This window comes from Solanum dulcamara, chromosome 11, assembly GCF_947179165.1.
Source record: "Solanum dulcamara chromosome 11, daSolDulc1.2, whole genome shotgun sequence".
Lineage (NCBI taxonomy): Eukaryota > Viridiplantae > Streptophyta > Magnoliopsida > Solanales > Solanaceae > Solanum > Solanum dulcamara.
The window spans coordinates 36068080-36091717 of NC_077247.1; the positions used below are offsets into that span (position 1 = coordinate 36068080).

General features: G+C 31.1%; 2 protein-coding genes and 1 non-coding gene across 3 annotated transcripts; 1 reads left to right on the top strand and 2 right to left on the bottom strand.

The window, feature by feature from the left end:
- The first annotated feature begins 12370 nt into the window (after positions 1 to 12370).
- On the top strand, positions 12371 to 14824 carry LOC129874878 (uncharacterized). Its single transcript, XM_055950257.1, is given in 6 exon segments — positions 12371 to 12512; positions 13251 to 13783; positions 13786 to 13876; positions 13955 to 14102; positions 14104 to 14131; positions 14210 to 14824. Coding segments are annotated over 6 exon segments (1404 nt in total). The 5' UTR covers positions 12371 to 12507; the 3' UTR covers positions 14809 to 14824.
- Positions 14825 to 15528: 704 nt separating this feature from the next.
- On the bottom strand, positions 15529 to 15600 carry TRNAD-GUC (transfer RNA aspartic acid (anticodon GUC)). The gene has a single exon. It is a non-coding gene; the product is annotated as a tRNA-Asp (tRNA).
- A 2868-nt stretch (positions 15601 to 18468) lies between these two features.
- On the bottom strand, positions 18469 to 22460 carry LOC129874844 (uncharacterized). The gene is made up of 5 exons (XM_055950217.1): positions 21920 to 22460; positions 21783 to 21827; positions 21391 to 21699; positions 20388 to 20608; positions 18469 to 18838 (listed from the first exon to the last, which is right to left on the bottom strand). The coding sequence occupies exons 1-5, from the start codon at positions 22116 to 22118 to the stop codon at positions 18617 to 18619; spliced, it is 996 nt and encodes a 331-aa protein (XP_055806192.1). The 5' UTR covers positions 22119 to 22460; the 3' UTR covers positions 18469 to 18616.
- Positions 22461 to 23638: the final 1178 nt, after the last annotated feature.

Here is a 23638-nt window from a genome sequence, read left to right on the forward strand (position 1 = left end):
TAAAATTAATTTTCATGGTCAAAGAAAATGACTTTAAGCACTTAGAAAAAAAAAGTTTGGAATCCTAACTTTTCATTTTTGACTGACTTTAAGAACTTTATGGCTTAAAGTTAGCATTAGGCAAGCACGTCCAAAAGTTAAAAAGGAATTTTAAATTGATTTTGACCAACTTAAAATCCATCCAAACGGGCTCGAGTACTTTTTGATGATTCACTCTTTCTCAATATGTTTGAGTCCTAATCCGATATTGAGCTTTTATTCGATCGATGATATCTTCTGTCTAATTTATTCAATAAAGACCATATTCGATGTTGGCTTGATGCTCTTTTGTACTTCCACGTGTCAGCTTCTTAACTTATCTATTATTTTCATTCTATACAAAAATATGAATAATATCTCGCCTCTTGATTTAATATTGGATTTCAAGATTTAAATACAAGGAAGACGTTTAACTCAAAAGGGAAATTGAAGTTAATTGATGCACATAAGTTTTCACCGAGCTAGTTACTTGAATTTATGGGTTGTATACCTTTTCTATTCATTTTTCTACAAGATCATCTACTTTATCAGATAGAGCACTTTTAACATTGTTTAAATGAATTTGATCTAATGTCATTGCAGTCTTCCTCTTCTTTCGAGTTTTCGAGTGAGTACTGGATGATAGAGGCTTGAGTCCAAATATTACTACAAAGATGGTACGTTCTCCATTTCAAAATAATTAAATTATTGGAGTATTTTTTAGTATTTAAAATAATTGAATAGTTCACTATTCAAGATAGATGTTGAATTTTTTTTTCAATTTTACCTTTCATTAATTAAATTTTAAGTTTGAGTTCCAAAAAAATGAATTAAATGAATATTGAGAAGTGAGTTCTTCAATATCTCGGTTGCTCAAGAAGTTTGACTAGTTGCTCCTCCGGTTTGCATGCAAAAAGACCAGCTTTTGACAATAAATCCAATGAATACTCCCATTTTTATGGAAATTTTTAGAAGAATGGGAAAGTTTTCTCGCCGATAACAAGAATTTGGTTCTTTTTACGAACTTGATGTCGATAAATCTGCGAATCTAGAAATTCCAACAAGTCTCTCTTCTTTTTTTTTTTTGGGGGGGGGGGGGGGGGGGGCAGACAAATAAAATGGAATCTTACTAATTTATGAAAAAATGGACCCATTAGTGTAATCGGACATCCGGATCAAGAAAAGTATTGAACTCGTAGAAATTTCCGGCGGTTTAATAGATCCCGCAGGAAATCCCAAATTGGCTACATTTGCGCATGAATGATCCACTTGCCGCCGCTGACGTGACCATCTCCAAAAGATATGCCTCAATCTGTGGCAGATCAACTATAGGGGGAATGTGTTGGGAGACGACCTCTTGATGGGATTTTTCTAGTAGGTAGCAAGAAGACTAGTAGTATCGACAAAAGGCTACACCTAAAATATTCTCTTAAACGAAGGTATTCGCGCTTGGATGGCGGCTCAAAAAGAGAGAGACCAGAGATTACAGAGGAAGGTATTTGGTTCAAAAAAGATACGGTTTTCAAATGAGCATCCCATGGGGCAGCCATAGGTTACCGTGGAATTTGGAAAAAAAAATATAACTAATTTATATTTTTATTTTTTTTCCTTAAATTATATATTATATTTTAATAATTTAATTATTTTAAAATGGTGGGAGTGAGGAAAAAGCTGGCAGTTGTTGCTTGATCGAATCAACATGTCGTGTTATAAATGTGCCAAATTATGAATTATTGGCACACGTGTGTTCAAACATTCCGCGTGGACCACACAAAACTATTGCCATTCTTATTTTTTTTAAAAGCCATAAGATCCTTCGACGGAGATGGCCAGTTGGTCTTATATATTTTTTATTTCTTGAAATGCAAAAAGAAAAATTTTGGGCATTAATCTATACTGGCATTTGGATATAGAAAAGTCCTTACTATTTCTTTTTAATCTTGTTTTGCATTTGTTTATTTAATTTTGAAAAATTAATAATCAGGTACTGAGTATATTAGCACATCAAGGATGGGCTTTGTGACTAAATTCCCTTTTTGCACATTTCTTTTTTTCCTATTATGCGTTGATTTTTTTAAAAAAAAAATTACAAATAATTTTTCGTGAAATATAAATTTATATTTTTGAATCATAATATTTTACAAATTATGTACATATCCTTAGAAATTTCAGCCTAGCCAATTGCAAGATTTAAAGAATACCCCCATTTGAAAAACAAATCGTGCAATCAAATACGCAAGTGTTCTGTTTTACAAAAGAAACACGTCATATTGAGTTTACGTGAACTTTTCAGATGAAGATATCGAAAGCTTATGTACATAGCTTTTCTCATTTTGGCGTACATTTTATTAGATCTCAGTTTAAATTGTATGTATGTACTCGATAAAAATAATAACATACTCAGTATAATTCTTTAAATAAGAGCTTAAAAAGATAGAATATATGCAAATTTTAGCCTTATCTTTGTGAGATAGTGATATTATTTTCGATAGACTTTAAATTGAATGTACTCATGGTATAAATAATGTTTACATAATCAACTCACGTATTAAATAACTAGTGTACTTGTCCGTGCTTTGTGCAATTATAAGATCAAAAGATTTAATATAAACTTTTAAATAATTAATGTCACTACTTGATAAATATTCTAATAAATAATGTAATAAAAGAGAAAAATACAAGTTAAGGTACGATTCCAATATTATCTATTCAGAAAAATTGCTACAAAAAATTTCATGCTGTAATTTAAATTTAAAATTGCTAAAAAAAAGAAGAAAACATAAAAGTCGATATGAAAAGCTTCAATTAATTGACAATCTAATTATCATAGTTTCATACTAAATTCAATGATTCTTATAATAACAATATTACTGGTATAACCAACAATATTAAATTTACTCGATCATAAATTAACGTGACTTTCTTTTTGTATAACTGACTCTGTAATAAAAATAAATAAATAAATAAATAAATAAATAAATAAAAATGTATATGTGGTAAATCATGGCGAGTCAAAATACTTGAATTATATTTGAACATAGTTATGCACGAAATTCAAAAGTTAGAGACATCTTTTTTAAATTATTTTTTTAATATTTGATACTCATACCAACACTAATCTAATGCATATTTGTGTCGCATAAGTTCCATTAATATTTAAAAAATTATATTTAAATTTTCATTCTTATAAAGACCATTTTGAGAAGAGAGAATTAAGTTGCGATAGTGAAATATTACCGTTGAGGTTATATTTTTATAATAAAAAATAAAAAATTAAACACATAATGTAAAATGAGATGTAAAAGATAAGTCATGCTATCATTTAGTGACTTGGTGTGATACTTACTCCAATCGTATGGACATTATCATGACAATGAAATAATTTTTAAAAAAGAATACGTGTATACAATGTTGAAGATGTAGAAAAACTACCAAGACTTGGAGAATATATATATATTGAGAGAGAGAGAGTGAGAGAGAAAAATTGACAAAATTAATACAATTATTTTTATTATTATAACATCATCGTGGTTATTATTATAAATAAATTGGAGTAATAACTCTCCAAAAGATACCTCCTTCTTTGATGTGGGAAAAATAAAAATAAAGAATTTTGCTTTCAATAATAATAAATTTAATAAACATTAATCATATATTCACATTTATTATGACAGAAAGATAAAAAAAAAACATGACTCTTTGTTATTCTTATTCACACCCCATTAACGTTGTTGGAAAGAAACTACCTTATATATATGACCTTTCTTTAACACTTTTAACATAAATTTTTTATTAAGAGAATTAACTAATGAACTGTAAAGTATTTTTTCAATAAATAGAGTTAAAAAAATTATTTTTTTCTCTAGAGCACATTTTTTTATTGTAGGATCAAATGACCATATTCTTATAAATATATATATAGGACAACAATATGGATGAATATCAAATGATATCATGAAAATGACTATTAATATACTTTAGGAGTTAATGAGTTATGATCATCAAAAGTCATGAAAGTAAGGAAAATAAAGACAATTAAGTTTTTATATTAAAGAATATGAATAAATGAAGGAGTAGTAATTGACACATTCATTTTTGTACAATAATAAGAAATAAACAAACAGAAAAAATTGTCTAAAAAATGAAAAAAAATAATATGATTTTGGCCAAAAAGAGGTTTTACATCACTTTTCTTTTTTCTAGACAATTTCTACGTTGATAAAAAAAGTAGATTAACTCTGAAAATCTAAAAAACTTAAAAAATTCTAACAAATGATAATAAAAAAATTAAATATATGAAGACTACAAAGTTACATATCAATATACAACCTTCCTATGAATTAAACTGTATTTTGAAAATTACAAATTAACTTTAAATTTTCATATTTTATCATTATAATTATTAAAAGTTGACCCACATAACTACAACATTATATAGACATACTTTCCTGAGTAGCATTCATGTATCTGTTGGCTTCTTTTTCTGCTTTTATTTTAAAAAATATCCTGAATTAAAAATACAATAACTTAACTAATCAAATAGAAACTTTAAAGATATATTAAGCATATCAAATCATTTACTTCATAAAATTGACCTATATATGCAAGAATGTCTAACAATCTTCATTATAGATCTTTCTTCTGCAAAATCAAATCAAAAAAAGATAAAAATTGACCAACAAAAAAGACAAAAGATGAAGAATGAGGAGAAATAAAAATAAACTAATCATCATATATATCTTAAAATAGATTTTATAAATTAATTTTAAAGTATCATAAATTTATTTATTAAATTATTTGAGGATTATGAATATGAAAGACTGGAATTTATGAACACTACTAATATTAATTAAGAATAAAATTAATGCTATAATTTTATAAAATAAAATAATTAAAAAAAATAAGACAAAAAGGTAAAAGAAAAACCACAAAAATAAAATTAGAAAAATTAAACCCTTAAAGAGCACCACGTCAAAATATTCATATATGCTTTATTATTGTATATAAATTCCATATAAACATTAATTAGCAATTGAAAAATAGTACTTAATCTGTTATTACAAGTTATAATTCATTGATAGAATTAAAGAATTAATTTTACATTTGTCTATATATCTAATACTTCACAATTACTTTTTTTTACATATTAAATGTGGAGGAAATGACGTTGCTGCTAAACATGGACCAGAAGCCCAAAAATGGTACTTCAGCTGACAAATACAAGTGGTAAAACTTTACTACATCAAATATTTATATCAAGTCAATACATCTAAGTGATGTGTTTTAATATATATAGTGTCTTTTTACCTAATCATGATTACTTTCTTGGAATTCCTAGGAGAACCCACAATTACTACCTTCGGGTATGCATAGGGACGTAAAATTCATTTATATGCGATAGCTCGTAAATTAAAAAAAAAGATAAAAATTATATTAGGATGCAAGTTTGATACAACGAGTTCGACTGAGAAAGAGTTGACAGAAGAAATCAATCTCTGACATTCCTTATGGGATATCATATGTTACACCAACTCAATCACCCTTACGGACAGTCATGACTAGTTAATATGCGTATTTAGAAGTTTTAGGACTACAATTAACACCGCTAGTTACGATTTAAACATGAGATTCTCAACTCAGATTTCTCTTAATCAAAAGAGTAAATAAATTGCATCACTCTCAACTCCATTAGACTACCAATTAAGTAATTAATCAGTGAAACAAGAAAAAATGTTCTTATCAATTTCCATACGTAGCCTTATAAGTATTATAATTAATTATGTGACTTATACAAAGTAATAACTTTATTTATGTTTAATGGACAAAAGGTGTAAGACATATTCTACGATAAGAATTACTGATGGGTAACCTTATAAAAATTGCAATTAATATATCATCACAGGGTTAACCAACCTGATAGTATAGAAAAATATTTACTTATATATAACCTAAAACTAAAATCCAAATTAATACCCTCTAATACATATATTACTATATTAGTAACAAGAGTAACAACACAAAGTTTGAATATAAACTTGCTAATCTTAACATTTCCACCTTAATTTTAGTAAAACAGGACTTTTTATAACCATTATAATTTAACTTATGATATATATACATCGATCATGTGTAAGCAATTTTTCACGTAAAAAAAAAAAGTTTTATACAATTACTGCAGGAGCAGACCTAGTGCATTAGCTATATATAAGTATGTTAGAACCAAGTAATTTTGGCTCAAATGATGTACTTGTATTAAACAAGACAGATGACAGTTTGAATCATTGTTTTGTCCTATATATGTTCATCAATTGTCTAGGCCTGCAAAACTCGATACTACTACTATAATATATGGTAATTTCTCTATTAACAAAGTATGCCATGTTGCTATTGGTCCAACTATACCTTGTAAGTGTTTAAGCATTTTAATATCAATATTGAGTGATATTAATTTGCATAAGTGGCATATGTTATTATTCTCTCTTTAGTGTATAAAAATGTCTTTCATTATCATCTTTAGTTAGTGCAACACTAAATCATTCCATTATGTATTTTTAACATAATTATCACTAATAAGTGGTGCACTAAATCATAATAGTGCACTAAATCATAATGGTGCACTAAATGATGATAATGATGGCATTCCATTATTTTTTCATCTTTGTATGATTTTCTCTCTATAAATAGAGAGGTCTTCTTTGTTTTGAAATGTAAAACAAGAGAAGAAAAAAATTGAGAGAATTAAGTTTGTCTAAAAAAGAGAGTTCTTATTAGTTGAAGCGATGTGTTCTTTGTGTGGAGCTTTAAACTCAACTCTTGTCCAGAGTTTGTTGAGTTACATTTTGTGATAAGGCTGTTGTATCTTGGAGGGGACAAGTCAAGAGGACTACTGCTGGACCAGTGAAACGATTTACTGCAGTGGGCTTGAATCTCCTTAAACAGAGCGAGATATCCGCGCCTCAGCCAATAAGTGAAGTTAATTTCTTCATTTGTTTTTCAATTGTAATTTGTAATCTTGTAATTTCACCAACAATTTTAAGGAGATTCATATGACTACAATTGAAAAATTTGCGGATATCAAGATGGGAGATCTAAACAAGCCATTTCGGTTCAATGGTAATCATTTCAAGAGATGGAAGGGTAAAGTACTTTTCTACTTAAGTTTTCTCAATGTTTCATATGTGTTAACTCAAAAAAATCCTAATAAAGTTGACATCCTCTCCATGGATAATGATGAACTTATTTCTCATCAAGAGAAAGTGGAAAAGTACAATAATGATTCCTACAAGTGTCGGTATTATATTCTTAATTGTCTATCTGATAATTTTTATGATTATTATGATAGAACTTACTCTAGTGCAAAGAAAATATGGAAAGCATTGCAGAGTAAATATGATACCGAAGAAGCTGGAGCGAAAAAATATGCTGCTAGTCGATTTTTTCATTTCCAAATGGTGGATGACAAATCAGTGATAGACCAAGCTCAAGATTTTATAATGATCGTTGGAGAGCTCAAGTCCGAGGAAGTCAAAATTGGAGACAACCTTATTGTTTGTGGCATAATAGACAAACTTCCACCTTCATGGAAGGAGTTTCAAAAAACTATGCACCACAAACAAAAGGAAACCTCTCTTGAAATTTTGATCATGAAAATCCGCATGGAAGAGGAGGCAAGGGGCCAAGATGCACTTTTACAAAATGAAGAGAGCAACATCACAACGAAGGTAAATTTAGTTACTTCAAAATATGCTACTCCTGAATCTAACAAAAATACCTCTTTGAAGCCTAAGAAGAAAAAGTTCAAGAAAAATAATGGTAGACTTCCCAAGAAAAATAATGGTGAAAATAGCCAAGCACAAAATCAACAAGTTTATGATAAAGGACCGTGTTTTATCTGTGGCAAGAGTGGGCATATTGCTCGATTTTGCAGATACCAGAAACGTGGTCCTATACCTCAGACAAACATTACCGAAGAGCATTTTATGGCAATGATTACAGACATAAACATGATTGAGAATGTTGATGGATGGTGGGCTGATTCTGGTGCAAACCGTCATGTCTGTTATGACAAAGATTGATTTAAAAAATATACTCCTTTTGGAGAGCCCCAAACCATCATGCTCGGTGATTCTCATACTACTCAAGTGCTTGGAATGGGAGATGTCGAATTGTGTTTTACCTCTGAAAGGGTATTAACTTTGAAAGATGTACTTTATACTCCTTCCATGAGAAAAAACTTGATGTCTAGTTTTCTTCTTAATAAAACAGGCTTTAAACAGATTATTGAATCTGATCAATATGTAATAATGAAAAAGAGTATTTTTGTGGGAAAGGGGTATGCTTGTGATAGAATGTTTAAACTAAATGTTGAAATGAATAAAATTTCTACTTTTGTTTACATGCTTTCTTCTACTAATTTTTGGCATGCTCGTTTGTGTCATATTAATGATCATTATGTTGGAATCATGAGTAGTTTAGGATTAATTCCAGCGATGAAAAAGAATTTTGAAAAGTGTGAAGCTTGTAGTAAAGCAAAAATCACTAAAAGGCCTCATATTAAAGTTGAAAGAAAAACTGATTTATTAGAATTAGTTCACACTAACATTTGTGAACTTGGAGAAATTTTAACTCGTGGAAGAAATAGATATTTTATCACTTTCATTAATGATTTTTCTAAGTTTACATATGTTTACTTGATGAAAAATAAAAGTGATGCTTTTGAAAAGTTTAAATTTTTTCTCCATTAGGTTGAAAATCAGTTTGGAAAGAAAATAAAAAAAATTAGAAGTGATAGAGGCCGTGAATATGAGTCACATGAGTTTAATTCTTTTGTTAGATCATTAAGAATAATTCATGAAACTACTCCTCCTTATTCTCCTTCATCTAATGGTGTAACAGAAAGAAAAATATAACTTTGATTGAATTGACTAATGTCATGCTTATTGAGTCAAATGCACCTTTGAATTTTTGGGGTGAAGTTATTTTGACTGCGTGTTATGTGTTAAATCGAATGCCTCATAAAAAGACTAAACTAACACCTTTTGATTTGTGGAAAGGTCATAAGCCAAGTTTGAGATATCTAAGAGTTTGGGGTTGTCTAGCCTTTGTGAGGCTAATGGATCCCAAAGTTACAAAATTGGGTAAGAAATTTACTACTTGTACTTTTCTTGGTTATGCTTCAAATAGTACAGCCTATAGATTTTTTAATCTTGAATATAATATTGTAATAGAATCAGGTGATGCTATTTTTCATAAAAATAAATTTCCTTTTGATTCTAAAAATAGTGGGGGTCAAAGAATTGAACAAAATATTTTATCACTACCTAGTTCTTCTTCTTCCATTTTAAACAATAAAGAAATTGATGATTTTGAATTAAGAAGAAGTAAAAGAGCTAGAGTAGAAAAAGATTTTGGTCCTGATTTTTATGTTTTTAATGTTGGAGATGACCCTTTCACTTTACAAGAAGCTTTATCTTCGCATTATTCTATTTTTTAGAAAGAGGCTGTAAATGATGAAATGGAATCACTAATTTCTAATAAAACTTGGAAGTTAGTTGATTTACCGCCAGGTTGTAAAACAATTGATTGCAAATGGTCTTACGAAAAAAGTTAAAACCAGATGGATCAATCGATAAATATAAGGCTAGACTAGTTGCTAAAGGATTTAAGCAACTAGAAGGCCTAGAGTTTTTTGATATTTTTTCTCCGGTTACAAGAATTACATCCATTAGACTTTTAATTGCTATGACTACAATTTTTGATTTGCATATTCATCAAATGGATGTAAAAACTGCTTTTTTAAATGGAGATTTTAATGAGGAAATTTATATGGAACAACCTGAGAGTTTTGTTGAGCAGGCCAAGAAAGCAAAGTATGTAAACTTACTAAATCCCTATATGACTTGAAACAGGCACCAAAGCAATGGCATGAAAAGTTTGATTCCTGCATGATTGAAAATAATTTTAAAATAAATGAGTGTGATAAGTGCATATATCATAAGTCTTGAAATAATACACATGTTATTATTTGCCTATACGTTGATGATTTATTGATCTTTGGCTCGAATATGAATGTTATTGATAATACTAAGAACATTCTTAGAAGCCATTTTGATATGAAAGATCTTGGTGAGACAAATTTTATTCTGTAAATAAAAATTACTAGAACATGTGATGGAATTTTCCTTGATCAGTCACATTATGTTGAGAATTTTTTTAAAAAAATATAACTTTCTTGATTGCAAGCATGTTTTAACTCCTTTTTATTCAAGTGTACACTTGTTTCATGTTCAAAGTGAAAATGATGTGATAAATCAAAAGGAATATGCTAACTTAATTGAAAGTTTGAGATATGTGACTGATTGCACTAGGCCTGATATTGCATATGCAGTAGGAGTACTTAGCAGGTTTACAAGCAAGCTAGGTAATGAACATTGGCATGCTATAACAAGAATTATGAGATATTTAATTGGAACAAAAAATTGTGGTTTGTTCTATAAAAAATATCCTGATGTACTTGAAGGCTTTTTTGATGCAGATTGGAACACTCTAGCAGGTGATTCCTTTTCTACCACTAGTTATATTTTTACATTGGGTGGTGGTGCTGTTTGTTGGAAATTTAAAAAATAAACTATAATTGCTAACTCTACCATGGAGGCTGAACTAATTGTTTTAGCTTCAGCTAGTGAGGAAGCGAATTGGTTAAGAGATTTATTATTTCAAATACCTTATTTTGAAAAATTAATTCTTCCAATTTTAATTCATTGTGATAGCACTGCAGCAATTGATAGAGTTAAAAATCGTTATTACAATGGTAAATCCAGACCTATAAGGAGGAAACACAGTAATGTAAGATCGTATTTGACAAGAGGTACCATTAATGTTGATTATGTCAAATCTTGTAAAAATCTTGCAGATCCTCTTACTAAGGCCTTAACAAGAGAAAAGGTCTGAAGCACATCGAGGGGGATGGGATTGAAGCCTATAAATCCATGAGTCATATATGAGGAAACCCAACCTGGAGACTAGAGATCCTATAACCAGGTTCAATGGGAAAAACGAATCATATGATGACTTGTTGTGAAAAAATGCACTATTTTTTATTCCCTCCCTATGATGTGAGTGCATTGTTTCCTGTAGTAAATTGTGGAGGTTGAGTTTAAAAAAAACTCTTAATGAAAATCTGTAGCCCGTATGGGTGGAGTGTTAAACTTACAGGAGCACTCTCGACAGATTTCACCTATGTGAGTGTGGAAGTACGCCGCTTCCTATGAGAATTGAGTTTATTTTCAAAAGCACTTATAAAACCGGGATAGCACAAGGCTGTAATGTGCTGGCTTATAAAGCTCGTGACAACACCTTGATTACTATGTGTGAGCAGTAATATTTTATGTCCCTTAAGCAGTCATAGTTCAAGTCTGAGACCACTACGACTCTGGAGTAAAAGTTATTGTTTCACTAAGTGGAGGTTCAATGCAGAGCACACCTTCATTATGTATAGTAATTTTCCTTCAGCTGATAAACTCTCTTATATAATATTAAAATGAGTGGGGATTGTAAGTGTTTAAGCATTTTAATATCAATATTGAGTGATATTAATTTGCATAAGTGGCATATGTTATTATTCTCTCTTTAGTGCATAAAAATGTCTTTCATTATCATCTTTAGTTGGTGTAACACTAAATCATTCCATTATATATTTTTAACATAATTATCACTAATAAGTGGTGTACTAAATCATTCCATTATGTATTTTTAACATAATTATCACTAATAAGTGGTTCACTAAATCATAATGGTGCACTAAATGATGATAATAATGGCATTCCATTATTTTTTCATCTTTGTATGATTTTCTCTCCTATAAATAGAGAGATCTTCTTTGTTTTGAAATGTAAAACAAGAGAAGAAAAAAATTGAGAGAATTAAGTTTGTCTAAAAAAGAGAGTTCTTATTAGTTGAAGCGATGCGTTCTTTGTGTGGAGCTTTAAACTCAACTCTTGTCCAGAGTTTGTTGAGTTACATTTTGTGATAAGGCTGTTGTATCCTGTAGGGGACAAGTCAAGAGGACTACTGCTGGACCAGTGAAACGATTTACTGCAGTGGACTTGAATCTCCTTAAACAGAGCGAGATATCCGCGCCTCAGCCAATAAGTGAAGTTAATTTCTTCATTTGTTTTTCAATTGTAATTTGTAATCTTGTAATTTCACCAACATACCTTATACTCATTGATGTTAGAATATAATTGAATATTCTATTGAGAACTTAATTTCCTACTTCCCACGCTAAATGGTTCCCTACCAAACCCGAGCACGTGCATTTACTCAAATTTATCAAATACTTTCTCCGTTTCAATTTTAACTGATCACTTGTTTAATAATATAGACATTTTGATAAGTTTATGCACCCGCGGGGAAGAGGACCGTTGACCTCTTCTTTGGGATTTCTTCCTCCAATTTTTGGATCCAAAACTCTGCAAGTACTCAAGCACCATGAGGTTAGCTCCACTCTTTACTTTTCAAATAGTAATTATTTATACATGTTTGATCATTTATCTTAACACTCATTGGACTATGTTGGAATATCCATTGCTTGTTTAACCCTGTAAATTGCTTGAAAGTAGGATACTCCAAATTCAGGTGTCAAATAGTTTTTTAGAATAATGCCAAATAATCATGTTAATTATACAATCAAGTAATCAACTCATAAGTAAAGGTTGGCCTCTACTATTAGATATGAAACTATAAGAATTGGTACTTTTTTCTTTTGTAAAATTGGGGGTAGGAGAAGGAGAGGAGAGGAGGTTACAAGGTGGGGATATCAAACCCTCACCAGAAAGGTCAAAGTTGAGGTAGCCAACCAAATGAGCTACTAAGATTCCCCGTGAAAATTGGTACTTCCTTTAGTTTGAAAGAGGCTATAAATTTCTGTGATGCTGTGTCCAGCAGTTTGAAATTCAGAATTCGTAGGTACATTGCTACTAAATGTTATTTGTTTTTTCTGAACTTTCATGTATATCTTGTAGAGTATCATGAGGCATTTATGTTTACTGAGCATGAAAGTTTGTTCTTTTATTATTGCCATATCCATGTGATCAAGATTTTGATCATAAAATGATAAGATATTACTTGCGATAAACAATGTTATCCCTCTTAGTTTTAGGTCCTAAACAATGTTATTACCTATATGTTCTTCTAATTTGATTTTAAAATGTTTATCGATCCATCCATTACAGGACAAGGAGAGTATTTGGGAGTTCTCTTTCCCTAATCATCATCAATATGGCAGCTATAATGGAACGCGCTGATGAAAATCTCCTACCAGCTGTTTACAAAGAAGTCAGTGAAACATTCAAGGCTGGTCCATCTGATCTTGGTTATCTCACATTCATAAGGAATTTCGTCCAGGGGATTTCATCGCCAGTGGCAGGTATTTTAGTCATAAATTATGACCGTCCCACTGTTCTTGCTATTGGTATCTTGTTCTGGTCTCTATCAACTGGTGCAATCGGCGCTAGTAAGTATTTTATGCAGGTTGGATTTTGGAGGGCAGTAAATGGATTTGGACTTGCAATTGTGATACCTGCACTCCAGTCATTTATAGCAGATAGCTATATGGATGAATCCAGAGGAACTGGATTTGGGTTTCTTAGTCTTGTTGGAACTGTCGGTGGGATAGGAGGTGGAGCTATTGCTACTGTTATGGCTGGCTATAAATTCTGGGGCATTCCTGGATGGCGCTTTGCATTCGTCATGATGGCAACTTTCAGTATTTTATTGCATTTCTAGTCTTTACATTTGTTGTTGATCCAAGAAAAAGAGCCGGCATAGAGCATGATAATATGAAAAACAGTACTGACAGGTACGGGTTGCTTGTTGTAGCATCATTTCCTTTGCTCTACTTAAACATCGTTTAACTCCTTTCATGATCCTATTTTAGGGAGGACTTGATAGAGAAGGGAAATACCAATTCAATGTCGATTTGGATGGAATCCTGGACAGCAATGAAAGCTGTCATGAAAGTAAAAACATTTCAGTTCATTGTTTTGCAGGGTTTGGTTGGGTCCTTACCTTGGACAGCCATGGTTTTTCTTTACATTGTGGTTTGAACTAATTGGTGAGTAGACTGTATTTCATGTTTGCAGTTCATGACTGTCCATTGAGTGGATTATATAAACGTGAAATGATGATGCAGGTTTTGATCACAACAGTGCAGCAGCACTTGTCAGCCTATTTGCTGCAGGATGTGCGATAGGATCCTTTTTAGGTGGTGTAGTTGCAGATAGAATATCTCACACGTACCCTCATTCAGGGCGTATCATGTGTGCACAATTTAGTGCTTTTATGGGCATCCCATACTCATGGGTCCTTCTTCGAATTGTCCCTCAGTCTGTGAGTAGCTACTATACATTTGCTGTGACATTATTCCTGATGGGGCTAACAATCAGCTGGAATTCTACCGCTTCAAATGGTCCCATGTTTGCAGAAGTTGTGCCTTCAAAACACAGGACCATGATTTATGCATTTGATCGCGCCTTTGAGGTCTCATTTTCTTCCTTTGCAGCTCCAGTTGTAGGAATTCTCGCGGAGAAGCTATATGGTTATGATACCAAGTCTATTGATCCGGTGTTAGGATCTGCAAAAGAGGCCTTAGCATTGTCAAAAGGCCTCTTTTCAATGATGGCCCTGCCTTTTGGCTTGTGTACCTTTTTTTATACCCCGTTGTATTGGACATTCAAGCAGGATCGCGAGAATGCAAGAATAGCCAGCATAAAAGAAACAGAGATGATATGACAATCACACTTCTTTACTCTCTCTTTTTCAGTCGTTTAGTTCTTCCAAGTCTGTTGAATTGTCACTTATTGAAAGCATTGGCGCGGATTATAAAAAACCTCTAGACGATTCATCTCTTAGAAAATAGCATGCTCGTGAATTCAATAATAGACGCCTTTTGACATTTCAGCCTTCTTTCAGAAAGACCTAATCAACTCGCGACATCTTTGCATGGATTTCACATAAATTGAAATTAGTATGAAAAGCTTATAAAGTCTCAGTAACTAACATGACATCATCTGGTGAAATTCTGATTCTCCTTTCAAGTTTTTGGTATTCTTCTTTCTGTTCCTCTTTTTACGTTTTGGAAAAATTCTTCTGCCACACATGACAATGGTTATACCTTAATTTCAGTTCTTTTCTAGATGGAATAGTTGCGCACTAAGCTCTCGCTAGGGGAAGGATCGGATCACATTGAATCGTGTATGCAAACCTTATCTTGCATTTCTACAAGAGAATATTTTTGTGGCTTGAACTTGTAATTTCCTTTTTACATAACAACTTTTATCTCAACATCAAGTCTCCCCTTCTATTCCAAGGATTCTTTATCAACTGTAAACGTCTATTTTATCGAGCAATGAAACAGATTTGACAATGAACAAAATGGATAAAACAAGTTATAAACCAGTATATATTCAACATTGAATACCACAAACCATCATATAATCAAAGAAAAAAAAACGCCGTTGCCGGGGATCGAACCCGGGTCACCCGCGTGACAGGCGGGAATACTTACCACTATACTACAACGACAGATTGGTGTTTGTTTAGTAAACAATCTTATTTATACCTTTAATTTATCCTGTAAGTGACTTTATTTTAAGACTTTAGGTTATACACCAAATTAAATTGATATGAACTTTCCTATTATATATACGTACGTAATAATGTTTTTGTAAATATATGTCAATTTTTTTCCAAATGTCTGATGACACCATTACCGAATGAGGAGGTAATAAAGCTCTAAAGCTAACAAATTAACAATGTTTGTAACGACACCTACAAATTAAAGTAGTTTAATTATACCATTTAAAGTAGGAAGGTGTTGGGGAAAATTTTACAATAAAGTGGAATTTAGATTTTATATCTATAGACAATCATAAGGCGCACGCACGTTTAGGATACAACAATATATACAAATTGATGCAATTATATATTGTTTGCATCTCATAATAAATAGGATTTATGATTGTATCATGCATGGTTCATATACACAACATGCCCGTGATAGTACCATACCCAACTTTGTCAGAAAACAAGTTACTCCCTATAAAAGATGTTCAATTTATTGCCAATTCATCATTACTACTGCAAAAGGAAACCAAAAGAGAACAGGAAAAGTGAAGAAGATCCCTAATATGACCTCATATCCTTGAGTTGTTGCCTATTCATGATTCCACATATAATTTCCCTAGTAAATATCTCAAAAGGTCATTTAATTAAAAATAATTATACAGCAAAGTTATTAAAATTTATTTTATATTTATAAAATCACTCACTTAGTGTTTTTTCTCTTATTAAATTACTCATCCTAATTTGTCATCAAAAAATCCACTTTATCCCCTTGACATTTTGAGTTTGGAAAACAATAAACCCTTCATTTTGAATAAGACAGTAACCCCCCCCCCCCCCAAACCTTTTTTTGATTTTCCATTTAATGCTCGAAGCCTGTGAAGCCCCGATTAAATTCGGATCGCGCACTACAGGGCTCTCTTAATCTTAAATCAATAGCTAAAAATAAATTGAATTATTACATATATTTTTAAAATGTCAAAAACAATCCTCGGGTTAATTATAAATAATATAAGAGATGAATATTTTAGGATTGTTAAATAGAATTTATTTACTTAATTATATATACAATATACAAGTGAGGATGTTGTTGCGAAAATGTTCAGAAGATGCATATGCGGAAATGAGGATGTTAAGATGGATGTGTAAGCATACTAGAAGCAATTAGATTAGGAATGAGGTTATCCGGGATAAGGTAGAAGTAGCCTTCATGATGGACAAGATGAGGAAAGAAAGACTAAGATGATTTGGCTATGTGAAGAAAAGGTGAGCAGATGCCAAGTGAGGAGGTGCGAGAGGTTAGATAAAGTAGGCACGAGGAGAGGTAGATGTAGGCCAAAAAGCATTGAAGAGAAGTGATCCAAGGACATGACATTGGATAGAGGTGTGTTGAAGTTGTGTATTAGGATAGAAGGTTAGTATGTAGTGGAGTATTCTCTTGCTTTACGAGAGTTTAGGCTTGTTGGTCTATCGTTATACTAGTCGTTATTATTGTAACTCTTGCTTTTGATATTTATCATTACATGTTTATTGTATTTTGATTACTACACTATTTTGTTATTGTTCTTATTCCTTTCGGCAAGGCCATTGCATTGCTTCTCTTATTCGTTGTAATGTTTTCTTCATTGCTTCCTTCTTCTTTATACCTGGATTTGCTGCATTTGAGCCGAGGATCTTTCGAAAATAAAATTTCTACCTCCATGACGTAGTGATAAGGCTTGCATACACTCTATCGTCCTCAAATCCCACTTATGAATTTCACTGGGTATGTTGTATATACAATATTGTTGTAAACAAAAAAGTAATTATTTTTGAAGACTATAAACACCTCAACAAGGTAATTATTTAATGTAAAAAGATTATATCTTAAGATATAAATGAGGTTAAGATGGTCAAAATTCTTCCTAATTGATATTTTCTTAAATAACATGTAAAAGAAAAATACAGTACAAATAATTTGAGACGGAGAAAGTATTTTTCTTTCTTTTTGTGCTTGTATTTCGTAGTGCATGTAACTAACCAGATATTTTCTATAGTTATTGTAACTCAAAATAATTATCTGCGAAGAAAAATAATTCTTAGTTTTGATATATTTATTACGTATTCAGTTATTGTACAGTGTATGCGACTGATTTAATTTAGTACACTTAGGTGACTCCAACGATTCAAATTCCACATACGTGTCTTCGTTTATTTGGAAAACAAATTGATTAATCTACGCTAATCTTTTTTTTTAATGTATTTGTCGAATAAGCCATTTTGATAATTTTCATTAATTGGAAGAAATTAATATTGAGAAGGGTAAATCTATCAAATTGTATTTCATTTATATTTTATTTAAAAAGGTTTTAGAAATGGTTACAAGAAATCAAATAAGGAAGGTATTAGGGGTAATATCATAATAAACCACAAGAAAGGTTATCGCGATTGAGTAAAACCTAGATGGAGATCTATGGTAATTTTAAAGCCATTTCTGACATTAGATATTTTTTACTATTAGACTTATGATATGAAAATAGAATAATTTTTTTACACAAAATTGAAATAAAGTTTCCAATGCTAGTAATACTAGATAAAATAAATCAAGACAAATATAAAATTATATAAGTACTTGTTTGGCTTAACTTATTTTAAGCAGCTTATAAGCTGATATAAGTTGCTTTAGAGAAGTTAAGCGAAACAAACTCAATTATTTTTTTGGCTTATTTTAAGCATAAAATGATTTTAAGTTGGTTAGTTAAATACTCAAAAAAAACTGAAAACAACTTATAAGTCAATCCAAACGGGCTTTAAAGAAAAAATAAAATAAGAATAAGATAAGTTACAAGATATTAGAATAGACATGCATGTTATATATTAATTATATATAAATTAATTATTAAATATCCTTGGTAGATATACTAGAATCTAAGAAAAGAGGGGGTGTGATGGAAAGAGAATCTTTCTATCCCCAAAGGACATGTATTTTTGAAATCTATTAATGTTTATAGCATCCATTTAAATGGCAAAGAAAAATGTTGTTATTTCTTGATTTACGCTTCTCTCTCTGCCTTGTTCTTCTCATCCACAAACTCTTCCATGACAAGCATCCCCCACCCAATTTCCTGCACATCTCTTTCACTTTCTTTCTCTGTCCTTCTTCCTGCATTTCCTCATTTCTTTTTGTGTCTTCTTCCTCTCCTATTTCTTTCACTTCCACCTATATATACACAGAGTACTAGTGTCAGAAGTGTTATGAATGTGATCCTGAAATCAATGCATAGTTGAATTTCACATCCTTTTTACACTATCATGTCATATTTAGTAGCTAACGGATAACATATCTTATTTTAAAATTTCAAATCTAAGGAGATTTACTTGTATATATCATTTAGATGACCTAATATTTGTACTATCTATGTAAACAACTTAAAACTCTAAATTTTATATCAGCAAGGCTCTTTTCTTGATTTTAATTAAATTGTTTAAGCTATATACACTTTACATTTGATCATTTTTAACATGTTGTGACATTAATATTTATCATAGAGGATTTCATGTAGGTACCTTAATTTTAAGAGATTTTATTATGTAAACTCCATATGGAATTTAACCTCATTATTATGTACATTGATTGACAAACTAGTAAGCTGCACGGTTAAATATATAAAGAGGAAATTTCAGAAATAGCGATACGTTGAACCTAATTATAAGTGGTAATTTGTCATGTATTTGTTTGCTCTGTATCAGAGCAAATAGATAAAACAGATAAAGAGTGAACAGATAAAATTGAAACTCTCTTTAATTTTTTATAACTCTCACTTTATCAGATAAATACAAAGCATATGCTTGGTGTAATTTTCCTATAGATACATACAACTGATTACTCAGTAATCTGGAATAAGAAAAACCAAAGTGCAATAGCTGGAAAGGAGGAAAGGGAAAAAGAGGGTAAAGACAATATGTATTAAGGCAGTTTTGGCTTGTGGGGTTGTGCTTTGGTGTTTGAAATAACTTGTCTTGCATTAATTGTTGAGGGAGTACGTAACAATAATATGACAAAATTCATTAAGAATATTATTAGTAAAATAAATCTTAGTAAGGAAAACTTGTTAACCATTCTTAGTAAAACAAATCTAAAGAAACTATGCACAGATAAGAGAAAAGCCTAAGGTCCAACACAATTAAGTTTGTGCCCACAAAAGCAAGTGATTGACATGTGCTTTGGTGAATTATGGTGATGGAAAGGACCAATTAACTATGTAGCCCCCCTCCCCCCCCCCCCCCCCCCTCAAATCAATTACTAGGTCATAGTCAATTCAGACAATCTTGAAAATCTAGTCTTTCAAGTACTATTGTCCCTCATCCACCATGATTCTTGGGTCATACATAGGACATGGTCCAAAGTTGAGAATTATTGACATAGTGTTTCCTTTTTCTTTTCTTTTTGTAATTTATGTGACTCTTTATTCATTTTAAAACATTCCAAACTATCTTAAATAATTCTACAATGGGTTGAGATGAATAAAATAGAGAAACGTTATGACTAACGCAGACTCATATAGCCAATTCCAATTTATTTGAGACCAAATCATCGGTGTTTTAATGATTCATATAGTCTTAATAAAACTTACATCTTAACTTAAGGGGGGGAAAGATTTTTATGAAATAATGTATGCATAATTTCTCTTAAAAAGACTAGTAATACCATGCAAACATTTCATAAACAGAATTGGTCAGAGTTTTCAATATATTAATTAATTTCTTACCTCTTGCTCAGATTTTAATTTTGGACTAGTCACAGGAGAGTGATCTGAGGATATTTCCTTAATGGATGGAGTAGTCATAGGTGAGGAGTCAGCTGCTTCACTTAGCTTCATAGACATTTCTTCAATTGATGGAGTTAAAGCAGGACTGGGACTATTTGAACTTACATAAGCTGAAATGCTCTGTGTTCCCACATCTCTTGTAATGCTAACTTCTTTCTTCTCTAAAATTACAAAGTGTAAAAAGATAAAAAGATATTGTTAGCAGCATAAACTATGGATATTGGTTCATAGTGTTCAACATATAACTACGTTTAACGACTTAAACTTTTAGACAAAATTATCACACATGGTATTACTAGGGGAGAATCATGAAAAATAATAAGACTAGCATGTGGGAGGGTGTATTCAAGGTATAATAAAGTAAATAAAAAAGAGTTAATAGTCAAAAGGCATATACATAAATGTGTTTTTTTAAATTGACCTAATTTCAAATTTATGCCCTTCAACTTTGAATGTGCATAAGTAGACACTTAAATTTATATAAAGTTGAACAAGTAAACACAAGCGTCCTACATGACATACTACACGTAGAACACCACGTAAGACGCAAATTGCCACATGGGATACCACGTAGGACGCGTATGTCTACTTGTTCAACTTTATAGAAATTTAAGTGTCTATTTATGCACACTTCAAGTTGGAGGGCATAAATGTGAAATAGGGTTAAATTAAATAGCATATTTATGTATAATGTCTTATCAAAACACACCTCAACTATCAGGTGTTCTTTTTTCCTACTTGAAAGATACTAATAGTTAAGGTGTGTTTTGATAAATAGTTCGTAACACTAGGTAGAAAAAGTGAACACCCAATAGTTCATATAGAAAAATCACAAAAATATTTTTGACCATTAACTAACTTTAAATAAAATTATATCCTCTATAACTGTTTAAACTATTAGATGAGAGGTCACACATAAGGCAGAAGTGAAAACATTTCTCACCTTTGGTTGGGATTTGGATGTCAACTTCTTCATGTGTAGGAAAAGAAGGTCTTTTCACATGGTTCTTTGTTTGGAATTGTGGTGTACTCTGAATCTGAGAAGGATAAATGAGAGGTCCTGAGATGGTAATTCTGCTTGCTGGTTGTCTAAATGATCTTGTACTTAATATTTTTGCAGACAAACATTCTAAAGGAACTTCCCCTGACAATGGATTGCATATGTATTTCTCAGCTTCATTCCATTTTGAATTCAAAGCCAAACCATCTGGTGACATATATTCCCAACTGTATATTGTTTTTGCCTGTAATGCTGCACTTAAAAAAAACAAATTTAGAAAAAAAAAACTTGAAAAAATTGTCATTTATCAAAATCATCTTCAAATGACTACTCACCTTTAAGGGCAGTGGTAAAAGAATATTTTGATGGATCAATTTCCTCTGTAGAAGAAAAAAAAAACATTACAACTTAATGAGATACTTACTAGTAGCTTTTATACGCAATTCAAAATTTCGTTTGTGTTCAAAGTTACCTCTTAATGTGTAGCCAGGGGAGGAAGCAGTACTTGAAATTGTTGCATTTGATCTAAAAGATTTTGCCTCTTCTCTAAAACTTCGAATATAAGATGCAGAGTACCTTCTTGAATTGGTTTTTTCTCTGTTAAGTTTAGCCTTAAGAGCCCATTCCCTCAAGTTGAACTCTGATTCATCTTGTTTTCTTGACTGTTCCATGTAGATAATGAAGACTTTGATGGCACTTGAACTTTTTTTCTTTAATTTGTAACAACTATATGTAACCTATGTCATGTTTAAGAAATTGGTAAATGAAAAAAAAAATCACAAAGAAAATGAGCTAAAAGTGGGACACATGAATTTTTTGGTTTATTTGCAAGTAGCAAGATCAGACAGAGCTCTAATCTGATCTCCTTGCTTTTGCATAAAAAAATGCTGGGGAATTCTGATAAATAATTGTAATAGGCGTTTGCTTTATACACTGAAAGTGTAAAGCAACAGTACCCAATTTAGGACCTGAAATACTACTACTATATGTCTATAAATACGTGCAGTTACCGCATGAATAAGGGTGGGATAAATTATATTTCGTATTGAAAGTATTGAGATCGGTTGAATTTATTGACTATGCTATATCATCCCGTACTATTAGTTTTAGTGATTTAGGAATTTTCAATGTGAAAGACTAGAAAATTTTGAAAGATCAAAGAAACAAATTTAATTAAAACACAAAAAGTGCTATCAATAACCATTTAGAAAGGTATTACCCAATTTTAGAAAGAAAGAAAAAACAAGATAGATATAAGATTTAAATTTCTAACTTCGTTTAAAGAGGTACATTCAATCATCATCGCATTAATCAAAAAAAAGTGTGGATTCACACAGCTATATTTAAGTATTTTTATAAAAATATGATACTACTATATATAATCTAGGGAAGGGGCATGGGTCACGTGAACCCATGGATACCCACCCCCTCCCCCCATATATGCCCCTAGTAGATGGTTGCAATTATTCCATCTTTAATTAGGTTCAATACCCTGAGAAAGAAAAAAATTATACTGAAAACACCGCCCTCGTAAATGAATCCTCTAATATGTGAATTTAAATTTAATCCGTGCAAATATGGGTATTGGACCCGGGTGGGAAGGGTAAAAAAAACAAAACGTGCAGTGTCAGTCCTTATATTTTTGGTACAAATAAACAAAAGTACCAGATAGCCTGGAATGTTACGTGGATTCACCAAAACAATTCATACAGGGATGTAAATTGTGATCAAAGTTAATTCTTTATTAAGGAACAAACATTTAGTTAAACGGGCCATTTATGGAATTAGACACTAAGAGCAATTTGAAGAAGTAATTACAAAGCTCTTTAAGTACTAATTAACTCCTAATCGAATGTAAACTGCTTGTATTTTGAGTTACCTCGACATGATTAGAACTTTCTCTTATATATAGTTAAATCATCTTTCTTCTTGTGAGTGCTTAGAAATCAATTACTAATTATTAGTACCAACTAGTTTAGTGCTTTAAGAAGTTTAAGATTAATAATAATACTAATACAGTAGAACTTCTTTAAATTAATACTCAATAAATTAGTACACTCTTTAAGATAATATTTTTCTATAGTCTCGATTTGGGTCAATAGAAAAAATCATTGATTTCGATAAAATAATAAGATAATATATTTTCAGAAAATTCATACATAAATATATGATCCCATTAATATTATAAATT

Excerpts from the sequence above, each read along its gene's own strand:
- LOC129874844 (XM_055950217.1), bottom strand. The coding sequence starts at position 22,118 with ATGGAACAGTCAAGAAAACAAGATGAATCAGAGTTCAACTTGAGGGAA. Across the intron at positions 20,609-21,390 it reads CATCCAAATCCCAACCAAAG|AGAAGAAAGAAGTTAGCATT; the intron begins GTGAGAAATGTT and ends TTGTAATTTTAG. Across the intron at positions 18,839-20,387 it reads AATTAAAATCTGAGCAAGAG|GTGGAAGTGAAAGAAATAGG; the intron begins GTAAGAAATTAA and ends GTGTATATATAG.